General features: G+C 43.2%; 2 protein-coding genes and 1 long non-coding RNA gene across 6 annotated transcripts in view; 2 read left to right on the top strand and 1 right to left on the bottom strand.

The window, feature by feature from the left end:
- Positions 1-138: 138 nt before the first annotated feature.
- Positions 139-18,495, bottom strand: angpt2b (angiopoietin 2b). 4 transcript variants are annotated; one of them, XM_056419921.1, is made up of 9 exons: positions 18,152-18,495; positions 13,048-13,203; positions 12,258-12,379; positions 10,198-10,446; positions 9,630-9,741; positions 6,823-6,924; positions 3,455-3,621; positions 913-1,043; positions 139-689 (listed from the first exon to the last, which is right to left on the bottom strand). In XM_056419921.1, exons 1-9 carry the CDS (start codon positions 18,467-18,469, stop codon positions 529-531), a joined length of 1,518 nt encoding a protein of 505 aa, XP_056275896.1. In that variant the 5' UTR covers positions 18,470-18,495; the 3' UTR covers positions 139-528. The 4 variants fall into 4 exon arrangements, with proteins under 4 accessions (XP_056275896.1, XP_056275128.1, XP_056277425.1 ...); XM_056419153.1 differs by having other exon boundaries at positions 9,630-9,754; positions 10,214-10,446; XM_056421450.1 differs by lacking the exon at positions 13,048-13,203.
- Position 18,496: 1 nt separating this feature from the next.
- Positions 18,497-19,320, top strand: LOC130199599 (uncharacterized). Its single transcript, XR_008832898.1, has 2 exons — positions 18,497-18,895; positions 19,049-19,320. It is a non-coding gene; the product is annotated as an uncharacterized LOC130199599 (long non-coding RNA).
- Positions 19,321-20,608: 1,288 nt separating this feature from the next.
- col9a2 (procollagen, type IX, alpha 2) overlaps positions 20,609-22,673 on the top strand; it is a 34,984-nt gene continuing 32,919 nt past the window's right edge. The window contains exon 1 of the mRNA XM_056417194.1: positions 20,609-20,646. The gene's annotated coding sequence lies outside the window, so the exon portion shown is untranslated. The remainder of the gene's footprint in view (positions 20,647-22,673) is intronic.

Here is a 22,673-nt window from a genome sequence, read left to right as displayed (position 1 = left end):
CCAAGATCTAAGTTTAAAAAAGCAGTGTGAAGTTAAGACTTTTACAGCAGTTGCCTTTCTCTTAATTATATACAAGGCTGTCAGAAAATGATTGCAGTTTAGTCGCATGTATTTACAGCAAACAGACAAACACACAACAAGATTTCCCAGTTTATTATAAAAAGGTAGGTATTGTGATAGTGTCTCTAAAAGTTTATCCATTAAGCAGGTGAATTCTATTAGAATTGAGTAACTGGTCATGTTTTGGTCATCTGTAGCAAAGTCCATACCCTCCTCCTCTCAGCTGAACAATCCTTATTGAAATACAGTCTAGACTTGTGTATCGATATTGTTGGTTGATACTCAGGAATTCACCTAAACCAGTCCTTTGCTGAGCGTCCACACGGGCCCCACTCCAAGACGTCGACGAGCTGAAACCACCAACAGTTGGATAACAATTGCCTCCCCAAATATACCATTTCCTGGATATTGTTCATTTTGTTCATCAGAGGCGACTAGATAATCTGGCGCCTTGACCGCGTGACGCCGTCAGAAGTTTGCCGGGCGCACCATCATGGTCGTCATGGTAGCCATCAGATTTGGACCCTTCCAATAGTACCACTTGATGCCGTTGTAGCGAACCACACTGGAGGAGCTGGGGTAATATATGCCATTCAGGTTGGATGGACCGCAAGCCTCAAACCACCAACCTGGAGCAGGGAATGTGCCAGAGTTCAAGCAAAAAGTCAGTATGAATTAAATTCCAGCCCATGAAATGTAACACCCAAATGTGCAGCTGTAAGCCAGCAGTAACTTTATATTGGCAATGAAGGGACAATGAGATGCACTTTTGGACATTTACAAGGGGGTGGACAGACATGTTTCACCAGACGGACTGAGACGGGGGGTAAGACGTTGAGGGCAGCTGCGTACCTCCAGATGCGAGCTGGGCGCACTTGCAGGTGCAGCGGTCATTGTCTCTGTCCTTGGTGCTGAATTGGGTGCCAGAGTGGGTGAGGCTGCTCGTCCGTCCAGCTGTGCCACTGAAGCCCTCGGCATGAAGGCTGGAGTTTGGGAGAGAAGTAAAAAAGTAAAGGCTTACAGTGAAAGGCTCCGCCACAGGCAGCTTTCATTATTTAAACGCTGTGTTGGGCAACTTTGTTAGTTTGGCAGCTCCACATGGCAGAGTGGTTACAGCCTGAACACAGGTTCTTTTCTGAAATCATCTAAAGTAGAGCAGATTCAGCTCAATTTTTTATTTTGGAGTCGGTTTAGAGCCGAGCTTTGTGCAAAATAACATAAAGTATTATTACTATTTCCCAACTAAACGATAAAGATACATGATAAGGAATCAAAGAAAAGTCTCATATCCACATGTAAACCACTGTAGTAGAACATAGCCTGTTTAGTATGTGGACAATACGCTTTAATACACTGTACCATCTCCCTCGAGGTTCCCATTGTGGTCAAGCATCAAAACGAAAACAACTTACACATCTTCTCATTATTTTCTTCCATGCTGGGCTTTTTAAACCGTCTGAACGGCATCCCTGCACAAGTTTAATTGATTTGCTCAATTATTTCCATCGAGCGTCCCCAGCAATGCAGTCTGTGTACGTGTGTGACTTTGTATGTCGGTACTGGTTTGAAGGGGGTGGACATGGAGGTCAGCCCAGCTGACTGGCCTCTCCTCTGCCCTGCCATTCTGTCTCGTTGGCACCGGACTCTCCCCCTGAGTTATGTGACCCCGCTCCGTGGCCCGGGGCACGCTGTCAGTGATGTCTAAATGAAGGATCCTCCTCTTGAATGTGTAAGTTCACGGCGCAGGGCAACACATCACGAGGTGCGCCGAGAGGGTGGGTTTTAAATGGCCGTGCTCGGGACGGATAATCACAGTGGAATAACAAAGAGGGCTGGAATAATATGCGAGGGGATATTTTTGTTGGAAAAATGTGGAGAAAATTAAAAACGATCAAATTAGACAAGATGGCAACCACAGGCTGCGAGATATCCAGTTGGAGTGAGTGTTCTGTGAACCGCGCCAGCTCTTCCTACTCTGCTAAACTTTTGCATTTGCCCTGACTTCCAGATGTATTAGTTCAGCTATTCCTCCAATACCGCAGACTAATCCTTCTCGTGGTGACTGTCTTTTCCCATTGTTATTGTATCCTTTACGATCAAAGCTATGCCATTGGCTTTGACCCGAGATTGGCTACCTCAGTGGAACAATGATCTTTCGTGCTGATTATTAATTTCTGAATAATGATTCGAGTTAGAGGTGAAGACCCTTTATGTTGCTTTCGGGAGCAAACGGGGTCCAGCTGAGGAGCAGGAGGATTGCTCTGGCTGACGAGCTGAAGAGCGCCACAGCTCTGGCTGGGAAGTTTTAATATAAACCCACAGATGAAGCCAACATCTCGAGCATGCTAGTAAAGCTGGTACATATTGAACTAGTTACACAGGACATGATCTCAGAGGTAGCGAGCTCCAGAGGTGATTTTTATTCATTCAGGTGCTTCACCTCACACAGCGTAGCCTCCAGCAACCTGGTGAAACATTCAGGTTCATCGCGCTAATTGTGTGGAACAAACTCTGGCAAATGCAATTTGCTGCACTGTTAGGGCTCTTTGAAAGCATACACCCTCATATGATTAGGATTTTTCATCTGCCAGAGTAAAAATATCTTCAGACTTTCACAAAAAACAAGGGGAAATTCCTGTTAATTCATATGAAATCCAACAACTATTTTCGAGTTATATTTTATTTCGCTCTGTTTTGGAGGAAGCGTGGCTTCAGCACTCCCACACATACTCTCGTTAGTGATTATAAGGTTACTGAGCTGCTTGTTGGAGTTGTCAGTCCCTGGCGGGGGGCAGGTATTGCAGAGCGTTGGTGTTATACTCCAGTGGAGGTGGCTCCCCTTAGGGATTCACAGACGCAGGAGTAGCCACCGTAATTGGAGAAGAAAAAGGGAGACGGACAACGGTGCCTTCCACTCAGCTGGTTTTATATTGAACGACATTCTTAAAAAAAATCCTGTCCAAGTGGTTCCTTAACCTTAGTGCCATGAGGAGAGAACGCTTCACGGACGACAACATTTGTTAGGAGTTTGAACTGTCGATAATGGTTTCTAATCTGTCGTGATATTACAAGTCTCACACCCAGAGGGAAGGCGACTGCTGACCGCGTGTTACTGCGTTGCAATTATGCATTTCACATTAGAATACTCTTAATAATACAGTTCACTGAAATGCATTACCTTCATTACAGTCCTATTCATGTCTGATTTCTAATACGGGGAAATAGTTTAATTAGAGACCCACGTGTTGTAGTCTAACATTGCGTCGTATCCTGTGATATACTGAACACTTTTGTAAGATAATAGGATGTGATTTAGTAAGCACTATAGTACATTTGTATGTGAGTGTTATGTGCGTGGTCGGTACTGTATTTAAATGCTGTCTGATGCTGGTACCTGTAGTTGTTGTCCTCTCCATCGATGTAGAAGTGATCGTAAAGTGAGAAAGCTTCATTCCCCTCTCTGTCTTTGAGCTGGACATGCAGACTGTATTCTTGGGAGCTGGTCAGCTTGTGGATGATATCATTCCCCAGCCAGTGTCCCCCAGTCGGCTCTCCAAAGCCCTGGATTAGACACAAAGACAGAGACACAATGGAACAAAAAACGAGTAATAAGGCAGTTGTTTTCACCAGGGACCTGCCAAGTCCATTTTTGGAGTTAATATGAAAATGACCCTCAAGTCACATTTATCATTTTTGACAGTATTAAGATAAATACTCCACTTCCAAAGCAATGGCCCAGTCAACTGAGACGTTCCTGTAATGTCCTACAAATGTTCTTTCTGTGCGACCAGCACTCGGTTGCAAACCGCCTTTGGGACGCATTAGGGGTGGAAAGTAGACGCACGTCACGGTTCGGAATGAACCTCTATTTTGGGGTCAGGGTTCGGTATGTTATCGGTACAGCAGGGAAAACAAAACAAAAACTATATATAATGCAACTGTTAATAATATAAAACATGTTGTATAACTTGCAGTGGCTCATTGGCTATGACTTATGAGGCACTCTAAAACTGGCATGTTGTCACAAATGTTTGTAACTTAAATAAATTGCTTGCAGGCCCAGTGACAGACTAATATGCACAGGTTTAACTTTTACTGTAATAGGTCTAATTACATTTATTGTTTCATCCCCTGCAATCAGCAGATGTACAGTTTTCAAGTCATTATTATTCGAGATCCCAGAGAATTATGGTTATGGAAGATTTTTAACTTGTGTCAAATGACATTCTCCACTGCCAGCATACTAACTCAATTTATTGAATATTTTGTGTATGAATTACGTTCTTAACTCCAGTAGAGTTCAGAGATGAGCATTGAAGCTGTTTTGACAGTTTTACATTCATTGAACAACTATTTGTATATTATGCAGAATGGGTTTGGAATATAAAGTATTGGGTTGAAAAGAGTAGCGTCAAGGACGCAGCGCTGCACCGGGAGTCAATGCTAGAGGATGTTAACAGGTTGATGGCACGGTAATAAGAAAGTGATTTTAGCATTAAATGAAAATAAAATCGACACAGTGAGCCACACAGGCATGATTGGTTTGACAGAAATTGATTCGCGGTGGGAATGGATGTCGTCTCTCCTGGGAAGTGATCATATCATGCAACGTTCATTCAAAGAGAAGGACATAATGTGGCTTCCGCTCGGGCTGTCGTATGCAAAAAGCCACTCTTTTGACTGATGTTCAGAGACCATGGAATCACAGTGGGATGATGAGGCCAGATATGTCAAACTCTACACAAGAAAGAAATGTAGTTCATATTTAATTTCTATATTATTTCTATCGTGATGTGGGAAAACCAGCTGCTGAACTGTGTTCCAGCAATAATCCGTTGTACAATGCTTTACGTTCTGATCCTTCCATGTGGGAGTGAAGCAGGAGCGAACCGCTGTGCTGCTGCACGACATGCACAACCGGCCTCACACTGAGTCCGACCAGAACAAGAAGAGAAAAGCATCTTCCACAAAAACCGATGCAGCTCACTGGTCCCCACCACAGCCGTATTTGGAGGGCTGGCTGGCTCTCCCTCTGTGTGAACCGACACAGGGTGCCTTTCTTCTTCTCCTGAAACGAACCAGAGACTGAGGTGGACTGGAACTTTTTTGAGGCTGCTAATAAAGAAACAGTATCTCCGTTGTACAATATCTAATGATTTACAGATATTAATATATAGAGAAGCCATGCACATCCTCAGGTAATGCAGATAATGATTAAATGTACATGAATGTTTTATATCACAGTACATGACCATTACTTGTGCATTGCAAATACACATATTGTGAGCAAAGCAGATCTAAAACCAGTGCAATAAAGAACTATCTATAGCCAACTGTAGGTGCTATAACTATTAATATATTTAATAGTGAGGTAATATGGGTTTTAGATGCAGTGGATTCAGACCAAAATGTGTGTACATTATTGATGTCTGCCACCTGTCCTGTATCATGCATTTATCAGCTCTGATCAAATTCAAAACATATTCTGTCCGATTTAAGATATAGTCTAGGCTTTTATTTATTTATTATGTTTCCCTATAATTTCACTTGAAACGGTTACTAATACTCAACATGACAGGTATTGAATTGACAAAGAAGAACACAAATAGGGTTTGGAATGAGATTATTCGATACAGAATATTTATTTATTGAATTCTAAGAAAACATTCTCTCCTGTGATATGAAGTCATCAAGATATGAAAAGCCCTGCAGGATAGAAGATTTGCGCCACATGGCCCAGCCCTATATTTGCCATTATTTCTTCACTTTAACGGAAGAACATTTTCTCCTTTTCACTTTATCTCTCCGTTGCTGTTTGTTATTGGTCTTAAGTGAGAGTGAATGAATACCAAGAGCCTTGGCGCATCTCTCTTTTGACCGGCAAGGCCTGGGTGCAACGTTTGGTCAGCACTGACTTCAGCTTTTGAGAATACGGAGTGTGGGCTGAGGCAGTGAAGCATTTTAATACATATGTTATCTACCATCAACTGGAACCAAATATTTATCATCCACTTGTAAAAATATCGCTCTTGAAAGAGTTTTGTTGAGCTTTTCTTTCTCTCCTTCTGTTTGCTCTGCATTCTATTTCCAATCCAAGCTGTAGAAACTGATCTGTTGTCGTGGGCGAGAGGCAAGTTGCCCGCCCGCTCAATCCCAAACCAGCCACTCTCATTTGTTCTGTGTGTAATTGAACACAGTAGGAAAGGCTTGCTGGCATATGTTTTCCTCTAACGCGCAAACTAGAACATCAATTTTAATAAAAAATCTCTGATGAGGTTCAGACAATTTAACATGAACTAAATGTAAGTCCACACGAAAACAAAAGCCAAAGGTGTTGAAAGATGCTAGATTAGTCTTGTGTACAATTCCATTAGATCCAGTTTGTTCCCTCACAAACGCTAATGGGATTAAGGCCGGGTACAAACGGTCGTGCTCTGTGTCAGTGAGTTGCATGACGTGTGTGTGCATAAGCATGTGTATAAGCATGTGTGTGTATATGGGTGTGTGGGAGGATGACGGGGAGAGGGAATGTGAACAGGTGCAATAACATGGGGGGGTTGGTGGAGTACGTGAGGGCGGCCAAATACAACAACCCCAGGTCACCTGGGATCACAAGCTCGCCGGTATCCCACGCCTCTGTGCCAAATCGCCCGTGGAGGGTTATTGGAACCTCCTGTCCAGTCCCACACTACTGACCCACACTGCCTACACTGATAATATGATACACTTTAACCCTAAATCCCCCCCCCCCGCAGAACTCACCATTTTGTAATCTCTCCACCCGCGATGGAAGTTCACGGAGCCGTTTCTCCGATGCTGCAGCACGGTCCACCCCCCACCCCTCGTCTTCATGTCGCAGAACACCTGTGGAAAGGAAGGAGATTTAACAGACTCTTCTATTTCCTGCGTCTTGGGGAACTAGATGATTAAAGGATCAATCTTTTTTTGTGCGTGGTAAACACAGCATTGACATATATATCAACTGATGGAAAACACCATGTTATTTGCCACAATCCTTTCTACACAGACACACGGCATTATTTGGGTTTCAAGCCACGTTGGCAAGTGCAAGTCCAATGTTCAGCCTCCCGTGATCTCCACAGCTGCTGGGGGAAATATGCGGCTCTGTAGCAGCCAAATGCCCCACTGTGTTAACCAGATATTTCCTTGCAGTGGATTGGATCTGGGCCAAGTGTGTGGTGGGTATTACAGAGACATTTCACTTCAACTAGCAACAACTATCGGCTGCTGTAGCAAACAAGGTTGATAAAACAATGCTAACAATACAATACTAACTCAAAAATTATTGTTTAAATCTGATTACTCTGTATTTGTGTGCACTCGAGGGCTATTTCAATTGCCAATGGTCAATGATTCTTATCCAATACAGTTTTTGTTGTTTTGTTGTTTTATCAGCTGGTGGCTCAAGATCATTTTTTAACCACTGTCCCAAAAATAATTTCAGCCGCTGTGCAGTCAGTGTAAACTGTAAAATCTTTCATTCTTTAGTGGTTATTTGAATAAAAACAAATGGTTTAGAAATATATGATTTGTATTTGTATTGATCAAAAAGTAGGGATCATAGATCAGCTTCGGCCCATTACACCACTATTGCATGCACATAATAATAGTTGGTGTATATGTTCACTTTTTCCACTTAATTACTAATTAGATGAGAACATACTAATTTCTCTAATATTTAATCCACACAGGAGTAGGCATACATATGCATTGACAAATGGAGTCATATAGAGTACTCATTTATTGAAGTACCATTCAACATGCTATATTGTGGTGTATAAAATCTTTGAGATAAGAAATGATCTTTACCAGGACAGAAGATTTTGACCATATGGCCCAACCTTATTGTCAGTGGCCTTTCTGACTTTCTGAATAACAACCTCTACAACATCCAATGTGGTCAATTACTGATGAGACAAAATGTATTCACTTGGCTGGTTGCTTGAATGTTGTCCACGTTACAAACTGCCCTGACCCGTCTCAAGAGCCGGGCAGTGTGGACGCTGGTATGTGGACAGCATCCCAAGGGTCTCTCTATTTCGCCAACTCAAATGGCTATTTTCTGCTAGAAATTAAATGAAAGTTTCCAGCACTTTCCTAGAATAAGAAAGATAAAGCAAGGTCGAAAGGCACTCAGGTGTTGAAAACTCTGAAAACCGAGTGGACTGGCAACATGCTGTGTTTTTTCTCTGGCACATTAAGATAATGTTGGGGCCTTAAAGGCACACACTGAATACAAAAAAGAGCCATTTCAGCCTTTTTCCAAATAGTCGTTATTCTGTTTTAGACCAGATCCATATGTTATACCCTATTCACTTATTATAGCCAAGGAGTCAGTTTGGGACAAACCCATTGGAACTAAAATGCAAAATACCAGACAATTAAAGCAGTATTTAATGTTTAAAAAAAGTATATATACTATATTGTGGCTCTAGATTTTCGAGGAAACAATTGATTAATCACATTGTGTCCTTGGAAAGAAGACCTAATGTGTTTAATGTTATAAACCCGTAGTCTAATAATGTAGCTCCTAAAAGAATGCACCACAGAGTTATGAAATATTTAAAAAGGAAGCCAAACCAAACAATTAATTATTTGGTTCGTAAACATCATTATTCACAACTTTGGGGATTAAAAGAAATATAGATGGATGCGTTCCACAAATATCTGTAATATGCTTATGGTCACTTGTTCAGCCGAGAAAACCCGCTCTCTGTTTTGAAAATAGGGCAATTTGTATTTTTTGTATCTGCCCCATTTTGACGCAGCCACCCAGATTGCCGGCCATATTGGAATTCGATGGCATCGATTTGAAAGCAGAAATAATTTGCGGAGTACTAACTCACATCAGTGGAAATCGCACATTGGCCCCAGTTGGCAGGAAACACATGGCACCAGTGCCTAACACCTGGCTGCCTTGCCCACAGGAAATGAAGAGGAAGAGCAAGAGAAACACAGGAGATGGTGCCAACCAGCAAAGTAGACTGCAAGTAATGAATAACAAAAAGAAAAAGGCTGTTTCACTGCTATCTTTCTTTTTTCCAGTGGTAACTCAGAGTGAACATCCTAGCCAGGAAAGAAGGGGATAGGCTGCTGGTGGAGACCACGGTCGAGTTAGCAGGGGTGGGCGGAGGTTCCCCCTAAGCTTTCCTGACTTTGCATTCAGCGGTGAACACTCACTCACCATGAAGCCTGTGGGGCATGATGCTTCATGATGCTTCATGATGCTTCATGTTGCTTATTATGTTGGCCCTCCGTAACCCAGCATGACATTTCCATCTACTTCACCAAAAGCCCTGGAACGCTACCATTACATCAGACTAGCTTTTCCTTCCAGTGTTTACTGCGTTGGAAAAGCATGTGACAATCCCTCAGAATGTCATTGTGTGTTTGAACGAGCTTGAGGCTGGGCAAAAATAAATGATCCCAGTGCTAAATAATGAAATACATACGGGTAGAATGTCTTACACGGGGGAAAAAAGATCCACGTCACAGTCAGTTAAGTGATATTTGCGAGAAAAGGTCAATGACCTTTAAAGCCTTACTACCTTGACAGTCTGCGTCGAGTTAGGGAGGCGGATGCCGTACAATCCACTCTCTGTCACTCCCGATCGGAGGATCTCCGCACAGTCCCTGAAACTCCGCGTCTCCTCCTTGGCCGAATTGAAGATTTCTAAATAAAAGCATACAGTAATTTAGTTACAGATAAGCAACCTTATGGGTTTTGCGCACAGATCCCAATCCCATATCTAAGATATCTTAGGCTGAAGCCTGTAATATCTGAAGTGCATGCATGTATCTAGTGTGTCTGGGATTGAAATACAAGCTGTTTGTGATTTCATATTTTAATTGTGTATCCTAAATCACAAATCACATGCTCATTATTATAAGTGCTGCTGATGTCATTTTTAGCCTAAATTAAATTCTGGTGTTTATTGATGCTTTGGTCTTTTTTTGCCGTTAGTAAGTAATGAATCAGAGGAATGCAATATATAATTGTATGCTAAATACTAGCAAGTGAGAAGCCCTGTCCTCTATTTCATATTGAGTAATATTTGTTAATCTCTGTTGACATTTTCGTCATGCCAATGTGTATCTTGCGCGCGCCTAACGGAAACTGCCTGAGCCTCACCGTTGCAGCGGTTGGCCATCGCCAGCAGCTGCTGAACAGTGTCTGTGAGCGCGGCCTGCTGCCTCTGCAGCGAGGTGCTGTTGAGCGTGGAGCTGACCAGCTCACCCTGCAGCTGACTGACCAGTCCACTCTGCCTCTCCACCAGCTCTTGGAGCTGCCGCTTCTCGCTCTGCAAGCCGTGCAGCTCCTTCCCATAGCGAGCCTCCAGCGCTAGCAGCCTCTGTTCCAGTAAACTGCCAAACACAAGTGGAGAGAAGCGAAAATCGGAAGACATTGGATTGAGTGTTGAGATTCATCTAGAATCGGAGTTGTGGCAGACCATATAAGGAGTGGCTCCATGTGGAAACTGGATCTGGATCTCCGAGGAGGTTGAACAAACGTGCACATTTACATGATGATGACTAATAGACATCAATGCGACAGGCTCATTGGGCTAACATCATAAACACACCTGTACTGCAGCAGCAGATGGGACCGCATGCTAAGCCTCGAGAGCACAGCCATCAGGCAACAATCTGACTGTGTGTGTTTGTGTGTGTGTGTATGTCTGCACAAGTGCCACACCCCCCACTTCCAAATGAAGATCATAAATCCCTGCAGCGTGATCTTTATGGCTTTGACTAACGACTGTGCAGTAGTTATTTATTGAAACAATCCAGCCACCCAGATTGAACAAGCTACTTTTCAGCCCTGCGCCCACGCAACTGCCACACTAAACGTGTATCCTCAATCTCTCACTTTAGGCAGCGACTCGGCGTGTGGCTGGATCAATCCAAATCCTTTTTTAACATCACTTCAATTCAATAATGCACCTTGTGCGGGGGATCACTCCATAAAAGTGGCAAAGCAAGCTCACAATTTGTTCTCCATTATGTGTATTTTACCTTGAGGAACAGTTTAAGGGAGAAAAGTGCAGCAGTATACCGGCACTGTAGGAGGGTTTGACAAAACAAACATGTCATTTTCGGATCACATTGCATCCTGGGCAATTAAAGTGTTATGCTGATGGTATTGCGTTATTTATTATTCTTGAAATACATATTGCTATTCACCCTCTATCTGCAAAATGCTGCGCTTCCTGCTAATAGTATTTTTACATGTAATGCGTATGAAAACAAACACGTCTTCCAGCTCTTTTTCATTGGCAGCAGTTCAAAAACTGGCCCCATCTCATTGACGACCAGCAGCAGTAGCCCCCCGCAACCACTACGCTTCCCTTCTTTAGTTCACAGCTGCTCGGCAGCAAATCTACTTTGACCTTTCTAATTTCACGCGTCCCCTCGTGGTGTTTACTCGTGAAGTAAAGTATAAATGTATTTGCTTTCAAGTACGAGGGCCACAAGAGCAGAGCAGGGCCAGATGTGTAACAGGTGTTGGAGCGGGGGCACTGCGTTCTCCCAGTCACACTTGGTACAGATGGATCGGTGGATAAACAAACAATACACACCGCCCAACACCCGGTCCTTAACTTCTGCTGGCCCTAATTTGACCTTGTGTTCGGAGAGAGAAGAATGGGAAACCCCTCCTAACGCGCTCGGCCGATTCACTGGCAAACACACACACAGAAGCACACACAGAAGCTTGCAGATTATATTGTCGTTAAGTTCCCTATTCGTCAGAGTAATTTAACCTATTCTCTTCTAGTAGTTGGATGACATGGACTGGGTTTGTTATGTTATACATTTTGGTTATGTACAGTATTTTATACTGTTGAAGGTCTTTATATAGCTTTTTCCTGAGGAAACCCTTCTTTGGTGCTCATGAGCAGATGTGTGAAATGTTTCCTGCAGCAGCCACGGCAGCTCATTTGGGATCGGCAAAGGACGAGCAGCAGCTAAACGCACCTTGAAAATAGCACCACATGTCGCAACCATAAGACTCACCCTCAGAAAACCCATGTGAAAGCTATGTGACATTGAGGTAAGAGCAGTTGTTGATTGATAGATGATTCTCTGGAAAATGAAAAGCAAAACTAACCTTGTGACGTTCTAGGTGAGAAAATAAGTGATCCAAAGTGACAATCCTTTGAAGCATGTGTTTTCACCTGTTTTTATCACTGAGGCGTGAGATCTCTTGAGTCTGCAGGAGGATATGTTTCTCCAGCCGGTTCGTGAAGAGCGAGTACTCGAGCAGCTGTATCTCCAGGCGACTTGTCTGGTTTAAAATCTATATGTCGATGAAAACAGAACAATAACTCAACACAAGTGTAACAATAATAACTGTTGATGAGAGTGATGACAGGCTGACTGACTGTGGGGGGGGTCATGGCTGTAAAGCACCCTAGGGGATGAACAATGTCACGCAGAGCATTTCAAGGCCTGTACTGCTCCAGTCTTTGATCTGACAATGGAAACGTGAGCAAGAATTATCTCCAATGCACCTGTGCCATGTTTTGAAGTTGCACATGAAACACAAAACGTGAACAAAGCAGCTCGTATATTTGTACAGGTCGTAGTTTCACATCAACTCTGATAAGAGAAAAAGAAAACACGAGCACCAAAACCGGCCCAAACTGTAATAACAGCTCTGTCGCATGATTGAAGACACATCTGTGTTGTGCTACTGAGCATTGTGTTTTAATTGGCTGGTTGTCAGACGCCGAGCTTAATTCATTGTGTCAATCGGAGCCTGTAGAACCAAATGCCAGCTGTTTTTTAAAAGCGGTTGCCGCCACCTTTGGGCACAGCTTCACGGCGGTTGACATCAGATTTACATTAAATTAGCAATTGTGTTTTGAAAGTCACATCATTTGTTTTTCCCCCCACAGTTGTTCATTTGGATTGGCTGGAAACAAGTTGGCCCTGGCTCACTCTAATGCTTCCTGATGGACTCACCTGGGTCTCAACGTCTGTCAGTTTGCGGGTCTGCTCCGCTGATTGGCTGAGGAGGTTGGTTCCCATTTCGAGCATGGCAGCTGTCTGGGTGTGTACCGCAGTACTTTTCATTTCCTCCATCCCAGAGCGCACATTCTCCTGGATGAAGTTCTCCAGCTGTACAGGGAACAAGCAGACTCTGAGAATATTATATTGCACGTCACATTCCGTGGTTTCATGGTGGTGATAATCATATTTTAGAAGGTAATACATTCACTGACAGCTTGATGCAGTGTGAAAGTAGCAACCCTAGAGTCATCTGTCTTTTTCCCCTCAATTCTATTCAGGTACTGTGATGGAGTCCTTGAATATAGTACTCTATAGTCCCTATGGCAATGACGGTGTCTTGCCACCGTATATCCATCTGCAGATGTACCTCAGGCAAATATTAATCTGTACAGTTAAGCACTGTGTAGGTGTTTCAGTGGAATTTAAAAAAAGAGCAGTAATGGTATACAGCCAGTAGGCTGACATGAAATACATGGGCAGGACTTCAGGGATAGTCGCCTACACTCTAATCAATTACAAGGTCAGATAAAGAAGCATTGGCAAAACCCATCATATGTTGCAGAGGGAGTAAAACTAGGATGGCATCCTTCTTGCTCCAATAAATGGATTTTCTTATTGATGTGGTCGGTTTCAGCACACAGAATCTGGAAGACAAATTCGGCCTTCAATGCTGTGAACGATGGGATTCTGTTAGACGTTAATGCCCAGGCATTGCAAATAAACAGAGTAGAATATCGAACTGAACAACATTAATATCAACAATAGGACTTTTGTGGGGATAAAAGATCAGACTTTACTCGTTAAACCACACGACTGGAAAATGAAGTCTCGAAGGAGAAAGCATCCAGAAGTATCCAGCTAATGAGGTAATTTACAGAGATCGAAGAGAATTCAAATGAGATTACGATTGTTTGTTTTTTCAATACAAATGGGTTTTCAGACAGAATTGGGTTTATGATAATGCATCGACACAAGAGAGGGCTCTTTTTGCTAGTTTTTATGCAGTATAATAATAATAATAATAGTTATCTAGGTGGACAAATGGAGATGAATCTGCAATTATATAGTTTGCCTGCTAGTAATCATTCTCTCTCTGTGTCTTATAGGGATGCACCGATCTGACTTGTTCAGTCCTCATACGATACAGATTCCTGAACTTTGGGTATCAGTAGATGCCAATCCAGTACCAGTGTTTAATAATGAACAGGATGGAAGTGACTGGAATCATTCTTCTATGTGTAAGGCAACGTCAGGCTTGACTAAAGCATTGCGTGTCTAACTTAGTGAAATAATACAAAACTAATGGATACATAGATACATTTACTGAAAAAATTAACAGAAATTACAATTCAAATGTCAACCTTTTTTATGTATGAGCAAATTGTTCAAAACTTGAACAGGAATTAAAATTCCACTATTTGAGTCGGTATCGGCCCGGTACATCTAATATCTGTGATGGTATTGCTGCGTCTCTAGTCTCCTACTAACTACCCTATCTACAGTATCTCTCTGATTCAAACTCTCCCCCTTCCTCCCTCGTGCTCTATAAATACATTTCTCACATTTTGCAATTTAAGGACAACCGAGCCAGCAGGAAAGAAATCCCTCCACAGCGAAGGTTATGAAGAGATTACCAAACGGATGATAGTCAACTCCAAAGGAAGAACCGAAGATCCCTGCATCATAATCGGCCTCTTCATTGATACTGCCAACAGTCGCCGCTCCAAAGTGTTCATGTGACAGCCGTCTGTGATGCAACTCAATCCAGAGGCCTTGTTACACTACAGCTCTCGCTGCCAAGTGCATTAATTGCAGCTCGGTCACATACTGCACGAGGCCATCGGATAAATCACATTTTGGATGAAGCATAAGTGTTACTAGGTTATTGTGTCTAAGAGCAGTGCTGAGGAAATCATTGTTGTACCACTTGAGGTTCTAACTGTCGGGCCAAAAGACACATTTGGTCTCGGTTACTATTACAGGAGACGTGTTGTGGGTAATAATGGAGATGAGTAGGATGTCTATGATTGAGGATCAGGAATGATTATGTTTCCATAAAAATTGCGAATTTAATATGTCAGTGCATCACAATGTAAATCCACTTTTCAACCGAGATTTTATGCATCATTGGCCTTTGGTTAAATTTTTATGTCTGCCTCAACGCGAATACGATGAACCAAAATTACATTTTGGTTTTGGTGCCCATGGCATTTTATAATGACATTTTGAAAAAATTCAAAAGATGAAGATTCTCTTTCTTAAAACAATACACCTGATTCTAAGGGAAATCTACAAATCTCCCTGTTTAAACAGTTTGTCCATTTGGAAACGGTTGACAGTGTACTCCAAAGTAACCAGGACATTGTTCCTGGGAACAAATGTTCCTGATTATCTTTTTGTTTCATCAAAGGAAGGGGATGTTGGTCTAGCCACCATGTGTCTGACAAAGAAAGTGGATGGCTCTGCTATGAAATGGTGTTGACTCATTCATCGTCTCGACAGGAACTCTAATTTTCACGTGTCCAAGTTAAATAGCTCTACTGCTACAGATGGATTGGGATCATATATATATATATTATTTTAATAAGTTAAATTCTGTTATAATGCATGATGCTTGATGCACATGTATGTCCCACTCTGTAGCTGCATATTTTAAAAAGCAAAGGGTGGGGATGGAGAGAAGTGGGAGCTTCTGAGTTGGTCTCCACTGGTTTTTGAAAGTGTATTCAGGGAGCGACAGATAGTAACATGTAAAATGCAATTTAACGATGCAGCTGGCTTCAAGATAACATATTTTTTTCATATTAATACTGGTGTGTGATTTATTATACTGTGTATCCCCCTCTGAAATCCAGTGGAGCAAAAAGTATCATAACATGTGTACAGTATTTACTTCCTTTCCACGACTGATAAATCCTACGCTGTACCAAAACAAAAGGGTGCTGCAGTTAGCGGCTGAGTAAATTGTCAAGCCAAAGGCTATAGTTTGAGAATGTTCTATACTGATAATATACAGATATTTAAAAGAAATGAGACAAATTAATAATGTTAGTTATGTGGGACACATATTGAATTCATGAAATATCACGGGGCCAGGAAATCCGGTCACCTGAGGCCCAGCCACCTTGATCTCTATGCAATATTTCAGCATTAGCATAATCCACACAGGCTCTTAAAAGCACAAACAAAAGCATCCCGTACATCCCTTTGGTCAATCCCTCAGGGCGGCAGAAAGCTGAAGGGACTCGATTAGGCCTGTGTTGGGATTTAGAACAAAAGAAAACAAACACTAGTTTCTTCTTGGAAACACTAAAGAAGGAATCTGGAACATTGATATAGTCCCGTTGCGCTCGTCCACTCAGAGATTCCTCAGCGGAAACATGCCGAATTAGTGTGTGTGTGTGCTCCTAAATCTGTGCGTGCTGGTGTGTTTTCTTTCAAGGGGTTCATGTTGAAGGCTCACAGTGAGGGTCATATTATCCCGAGGGGGCCTCGAGTGAGATCGTACAAAGAGATCCACAGACAACCCGACGCATAGTTGCCACGTTTCAACCTCCTCCGCATACCAATACCTCCTCAAACGTATGCAGATAGGCCTAATGAGCTCCACAAGGTGCTGAAAAGGCTTTGCCATCTGGAGGTCGAAGGTCAGCATAAGCCCCGTGCATTTCTAAAAGAGGCTCCCGAGGGTCTTGCCGTTTATATAAGGAAAGCCCACCTAATTGCTATGGCCCGATGGAGGTAGATTGTTGTACGCTTGGATATTTGTGTTCATTCCAGATGTTGTGTGGAGGAAGTTTGGCAACGCAGCAAGATATGCTTCAGCAGAGCTTTTTCTGTAGATGGAGGGATAAAAACTGCATCTCCTCCACGGCCTCTTATACATCGCAGCTCTGGGGGAAAGGGAGCGAGAGAGGCAATATGCTGCAAGGAATATGACTAAGATGAGTGCAATATGTCATGTTTTTCAGACTGAGTGCATGAATAATATATTGTATGCATGGGAGAAAGTGTGTGCACTATCCCTCCTCACTGTCTCTCACACACACACACACACAAGTTCGGCCTTGTGAGATGCTTCCCATGGAATCTAAGCCCTCCTATTCATAGACTGAGCATCGGACTGGGTGGGCACGTAGGACTTGACTCTCCGTTTGTGTTTCTGGGTGCGTGTCGAGAGCGTGAGCAGAGCGAGACGGAAGAGTTTAAGATCTGGTGGTCTGCAAGTCGAGGTGTAATATGGGACGCATTCATCATCACAGAGTTGCAGAAACTGGATAGAAAGAGAGGAACAGAGAGTCAAATGAAAAGAGGAACGCAGTCAATTGTGTGGTGAGAGAGGAGAGGGACGGACGTGCAGGGAGAGCTTTGGCGTTCTTTATGCCTCATTTTCAAATCCTGAAATATATAATTTGCTCTCAGCCCGCCAATCTGAGCGCTCGACACAAACCCTTCTAATCGGCCCGAGGATTAGTGTGTACCATAAATATTCTGAATGATGCAGACAAGAATGGAGAGACGGGTGGAGAGGGATGGCGTGTCAGTCAGGCGGCCTCAGACAATGGCCACAAACTGTTTCGGTGCCCTGATGACCTTCGCAATGAAAACACTATTGTGAGGGCACTTTTAATCGCATCATTTCATTTTAGTCAGTAATAATCCAAGCCAAATGGAGCCACAGAGGCCATGCTGAAATGTGTCCGGAGCAGATAAACTTTCTTTTTTTGCCACCGAGGAACACATTTCTGTATTAATTATGTCAGCTGAGTTTGGTACATAAAGTTTTCGGCTAACTTGCGCTCACGAACGGGTTAGGCTAATGCCGGTTGGTGACATATTTGGCACCGTCTGATTTTAACAAGCTCATTCCATCTCGTCTCTCCTCTCGTATGCAACAGGGAGCTCTGGCTTAAATACAGTCACAGGCCTTGACGTGGTGCCAGATATATGCATTCGACAAATGTGTCGTGTGAAAAGGACAAGAAGACGAGCGTGACCGCAAAAAGACGGATTAAGAATGGCCAGATGACGGAGGAGAACAGCGCAGATGCCTTACCTTCTGCAGCCACTGAGTGTTATTCTCCATGGCGCTCTCTAGGTTCACCAGCTTCCTGTCCTGCCAGGAAGGCCTCTCCTTCTGGGCCTTGCCCGCCTTGAATTGGCTTGTGTCGGGCTCTGCCTCTGGCGGGGAGTCCCTCTGGAGGGTGTTGGTCACCTGGAAGTCCTTTAAGGGATGGCAGTGCTCCACCTCGGGCAGGATGAAGGTGTAGCTGCAGCGGCCTTGCTGCACACGGTGCTGTTGGCGCTCTGAGCTGGTCGCGGTGGCCAGCAGGTGAGCCAGGTAGGCGAGGGTCAGGGCCAGCTGGCGGCCCATGTCAGGGGAGAGGGGACGGGAGGGAGGAGACGCAAGTCGCTCCCTCTTGCAGCGCCGAGAAGCGAGTCAGGTGAGTGGCCCCGTTTGGTACTCTATGCCTCCTCTATTCTCCGTCTTTCGTCAAAAAGTCCCTCAAGCCTCTGACTCGGTCCTCCTCCTGTCTTCACAGTCCAGCTCCTGCTGCTCCCGTCTCTGTCCCACTTAGAGCGGACAGAAAACACACAGAGAGAAAAGGGGGATTGTCTTCTATTGTTACTCCAACAATCAAAGTTCAGGAAATCAATAGCAGACTTGTCCCTCACCATTTATCTCTCTTCTGAAAAGTTGCCTTCCTCTCTGCCTTCTTTCAAGCAGTCGGTCTGGAGGAAGAGGGGAGAGGAGGGGTTGTCGTGGAGAGTGGCCCGCTGCAGGATGTTGGCTGAAGTGGTAAGCTCTTAGTGAAGAGAGAGAGTGGCGTACCTCTTCACACACACACACACACACAGGCACAACTCCTTAGCACATAATCACTCAACCACCCTTCCCTCTTTAACTTTCTCCCTCCCTCTTACGGTACTCCTGTTTTTTTGCGGAGGTTAGAAGAGGAAGCTACAAACATCCACACTGCTCACCACGAGAGCGAGGAACGATCTCTGATACGTTTTGCTCCCTCCCTTTTCACTCTCTCCCTTTTTCTCTGTCAATTTCTCGTTATCTCTATCTGAAGTTTAAGTTTTCTGTTTCGGTCGTTGTAATTAGCAATAGTGCGACAAACAAGATTTAACATGTATTTCAAAAAGGTAGAAATAAAATAATTGACACAATAAATTTGTAAAGTTTTCCAATCCTCTGTAATAAAATGTTTTAAACTCAAGGCTCTGTGACAATTTTTTTCTAAAGTTAGTAAATTGACTTTAAGATGACTATTTCATCACAGATATGTCACCATTTAGAGTAAAGCTCCAGTACATTTGGCTGACACTTTAATCCAAAGTGACTTGGACCGTAGACACAGCTACAGGGAGCAATTCAGAGTTAAGTATCTTGCTCGAGGACGCATCGACCAGGGCAGTGAGCGGGGATCGAACCGCCGACCCTCTGATGGAAAAACACACCTGCTAACAACTGACCCACAGTTGCCCACAATAAAACGTACACAGCACTGCATAGTCCACACTAACCAATATACATGTTAGAGCACTATAAAACAGCAATACCAGGCTACATAGTATGCATACAATAAAACAGTGATGATGTAAGTTAGGGAATGTAGTCTAGCAAGTAGTTGAACAATGCAATTTAATGGTAACGCGGAGAACCGTGAATGGAAAGAGATGATAAAAAAGAACAAAAAACACACAAAACAGGAGACTGATTTTTGAAGGTGGTGTTCTGACGGTTTCCCCCAGGCGGTGCCATGCTTTGACGTAGTTTGATGCTTTCATGGCAATGGCAGTTCATTTCCCAAAGTAGACATTGAATTTAGTTCGTCTGAGAGTGTATCTAATTGTTGCTATTGGAGTTGTTTTTTTCTTTCTGTTTTGACACGGGCTGTAGTGTAGCACTGTCTGTGTCCAGCTCTGTTTGTATTTAATTTATGTATTTAGTTAAAGCCACTCTGATATTTTAAATCCCCTCCTTTTTTGTAGAAAGAACTATCATGATACTGCAGCTTTTGTGTTCTCAATCTGTTGTGTTTTGGTATCCGAGCGCCGGGACTGGGTGGGAGTTTCCTCTGTCAGTTGTTGACTCATCAGCTGTTAAACCGTTTACAACATTCAGCATTTGGAAGGAACAGCTAGTTAACTGTCGATGTGGCCGTTTGAACAAGGCCATTTCAACCAGGCAATTTAATTATTTATTCTCATTACAAACAATTCCGTGCCCACCCGACCAGATGTACTAATTCAAAACCATCAATCAGCGCCAACTTTCACACCCTTTGAAGAATTCACAAGAACATGTGACCAAACATCAAAGTCCAAACCATCAAGAGTACATACAATGATTTGTTGAGAACAATTACTTGTCCACTTAATCTCTCTCTCACGTGGTTTTGACTGTTCAGTGCTTAGTAGCATTGTCTAGCTCACTTATCTTGGGTTCTGTTCCTCTTTTCTTTCTTCTTATAGGTGCTATTGATCCAGAATGTTCCAGAGTATATCAGCTTCAAGACCAGCTTGATGAACTATACACAGGTAGGAGGTGGGTTCAGCTATGGAACTCTAGTGCCCTTTATTAAGAAAGTAAGAAAGGCTTAGCATCCACATTTAGTTCTGTTTCCGCCACACATGCCTCTCCATCACTTTTCATTTCATCAACCTCCACCTTTAGGGTTTCATTCAAATGGCTTCTATTTTATGATGCCCCCCCGTACTCCGCCCCCGCTGTGCTGCAAAAAATGTAAACCGCAACAGAGATTGGCCACTTAAGTATAATCTGAGTGGACGTTGCCACAGGCCACCAAACTCCTTCAAATTCACTACATCCTGCTTCTTTCCAATGCTCTCCTGTGACATTGATCGAGTACCACAAGCAAAATACAAAATCTCCAAGGATAGCCAGAGAGGAAGTTGCCCTGTCACACATCCGACATGAAGGCTGTTTGTTTGCTTCCTGTGATCAATACTTCCAAAGAGGACTAAAAGCTGCAAAGAGGATTGATTAGACTGTCAAATTCTTCACTTTTTCCTCTTTCTTTGAACGACTTCCCATGTTATTATTGCAGTAGGAGACACGGGTTGAGTGTGAAAGTCGTAATCTTGCATATACACTACCGTTCAAAAGTTTGGGATCACTTAGAAATGTCCTTATTTTTCAAAGAAAAGCATTGTTTTTTTCAATGAAGATAACATTAAATCAATCAGAAATACACTCTATACATTGTTAATGTGGTAAATGACTATTCTAGGTGGAAATGTCTGGTTTCTAATGAAATATCTCCATAGGTGTATAGAGGCCCATTTCCAGCAACTATCACTCCAGTGTTCTAATGGTACATTGTGTTTGCTAATCGCCTTAGAAGACTAATGTCTGATTAGAAAACCCTTGTGCAATTATGTTAGCACAGCTGAAAACTGTTTTGCTGATGAGAGAAGCTATAAAACTGGCCTTCCTTTGAGCTAGTTGATTATCTGGAGCATCACATTTGTGGGTTCGATAACTCTCAAAATGGCCAGAAAAAAAGAACTTTCATGTGAAACTCGCCAGTCTATTCTTGCTCTTAGAAATGAAGGCTATTCCATGCGAGAAATTGCAAAGAAACTGAAAATTTCCCACAGCGGTGTGTACTACTCCCTTCAGAGAACAGCACAAACGGGTACTTACCAGATCAGAAAGAGAAGTGGAGGCCCGGTGCACAACTCAGCAAGAAGACAAGTACATTAGAGTCTCTAGTTTGAGAAATAGACGCCTCACAGGTCCTCAACTGGCAGCTTCTTTAAATGGTACCCGCAAAACGCCAGTGTCAACATCGACAGTGAAGAGGCGACTCCGGGATGCTGGCCTTCTAGGCAGAGTGGCAAAGAAAAGCCATATCTGAGACTGGCCAATAAAAAGAAAAGATTGGTATGGGCAAAAGAACACAGGCATTGGACAGAGGAAGATTGTAAAAGGTGTTATGGACAGATGAATCCAAGTTTGAGGTGTTTGGATCACACAGAAGAACATTTGTGAGACACAGAACAGGTGAAAAGATGCTGGAAGAGTGCCTGACACCATCTGTCAAGCATGGTGGAGGTCATGTGATGGTCTGGGGCTGCTTTGGTGCTGGTAAAGTGGGAGATTTGTACCAGGTAAAAGGGATTTTAAATAAGGAAGGCTATCACTCCATTTTGCAACGCCATACCATACCCTGTGGGCAGCGCTTGATTGGAGCCAATTTCCTCCTCCAACAGGACAATGACCCAAAGCACACCTCCAAATTGTGCAAGAACTATTTAGGGAAGAAGCAGGCAGCTGGTATGCTGTCTGTAATGGAGTGGCCAGCACAGTCACCAGATCTCAACCCCATTGAGCTGTTGTGGGAGCAGCTTGACCGTATGGTCTGCAAGAAGTGCCCATCAAGCCAACTTGTGGCAGGTGCTTCAGGAAGCGTGGGGTGAAATTTCAACGGATTACCTCAACAAATTAACAGCTAGAATGACAAAGGTCTGCAATGCTGTAATTGCTGCAAAAGGAGCATTCTTCGACGAAAGCAAAGTTTGAAGAAAATATTTAATTCTTC

The sequence above is a fragment of the Pseudoliparis swirei genome, chromosome 1, assembly GCF_029220125.1.
Source record: "Pseudoliparis swirei isolate HS2019 ecotype Mariana Trench chromosome 1, NWPU_hadal_v1, whole genome shotgun sequence".
Classification (NCBI taxonomy): Eukaryota; Metazoa; Chordata; class Actinopteri; order Perciformes; family Liparidae; genus Pseudoliparis; species Pseudoliparis swirei.
Note: the sequence above shows the minus strand (reverse complement) of the source record. Positions and strands in the feature narration are given on the sequence as shown.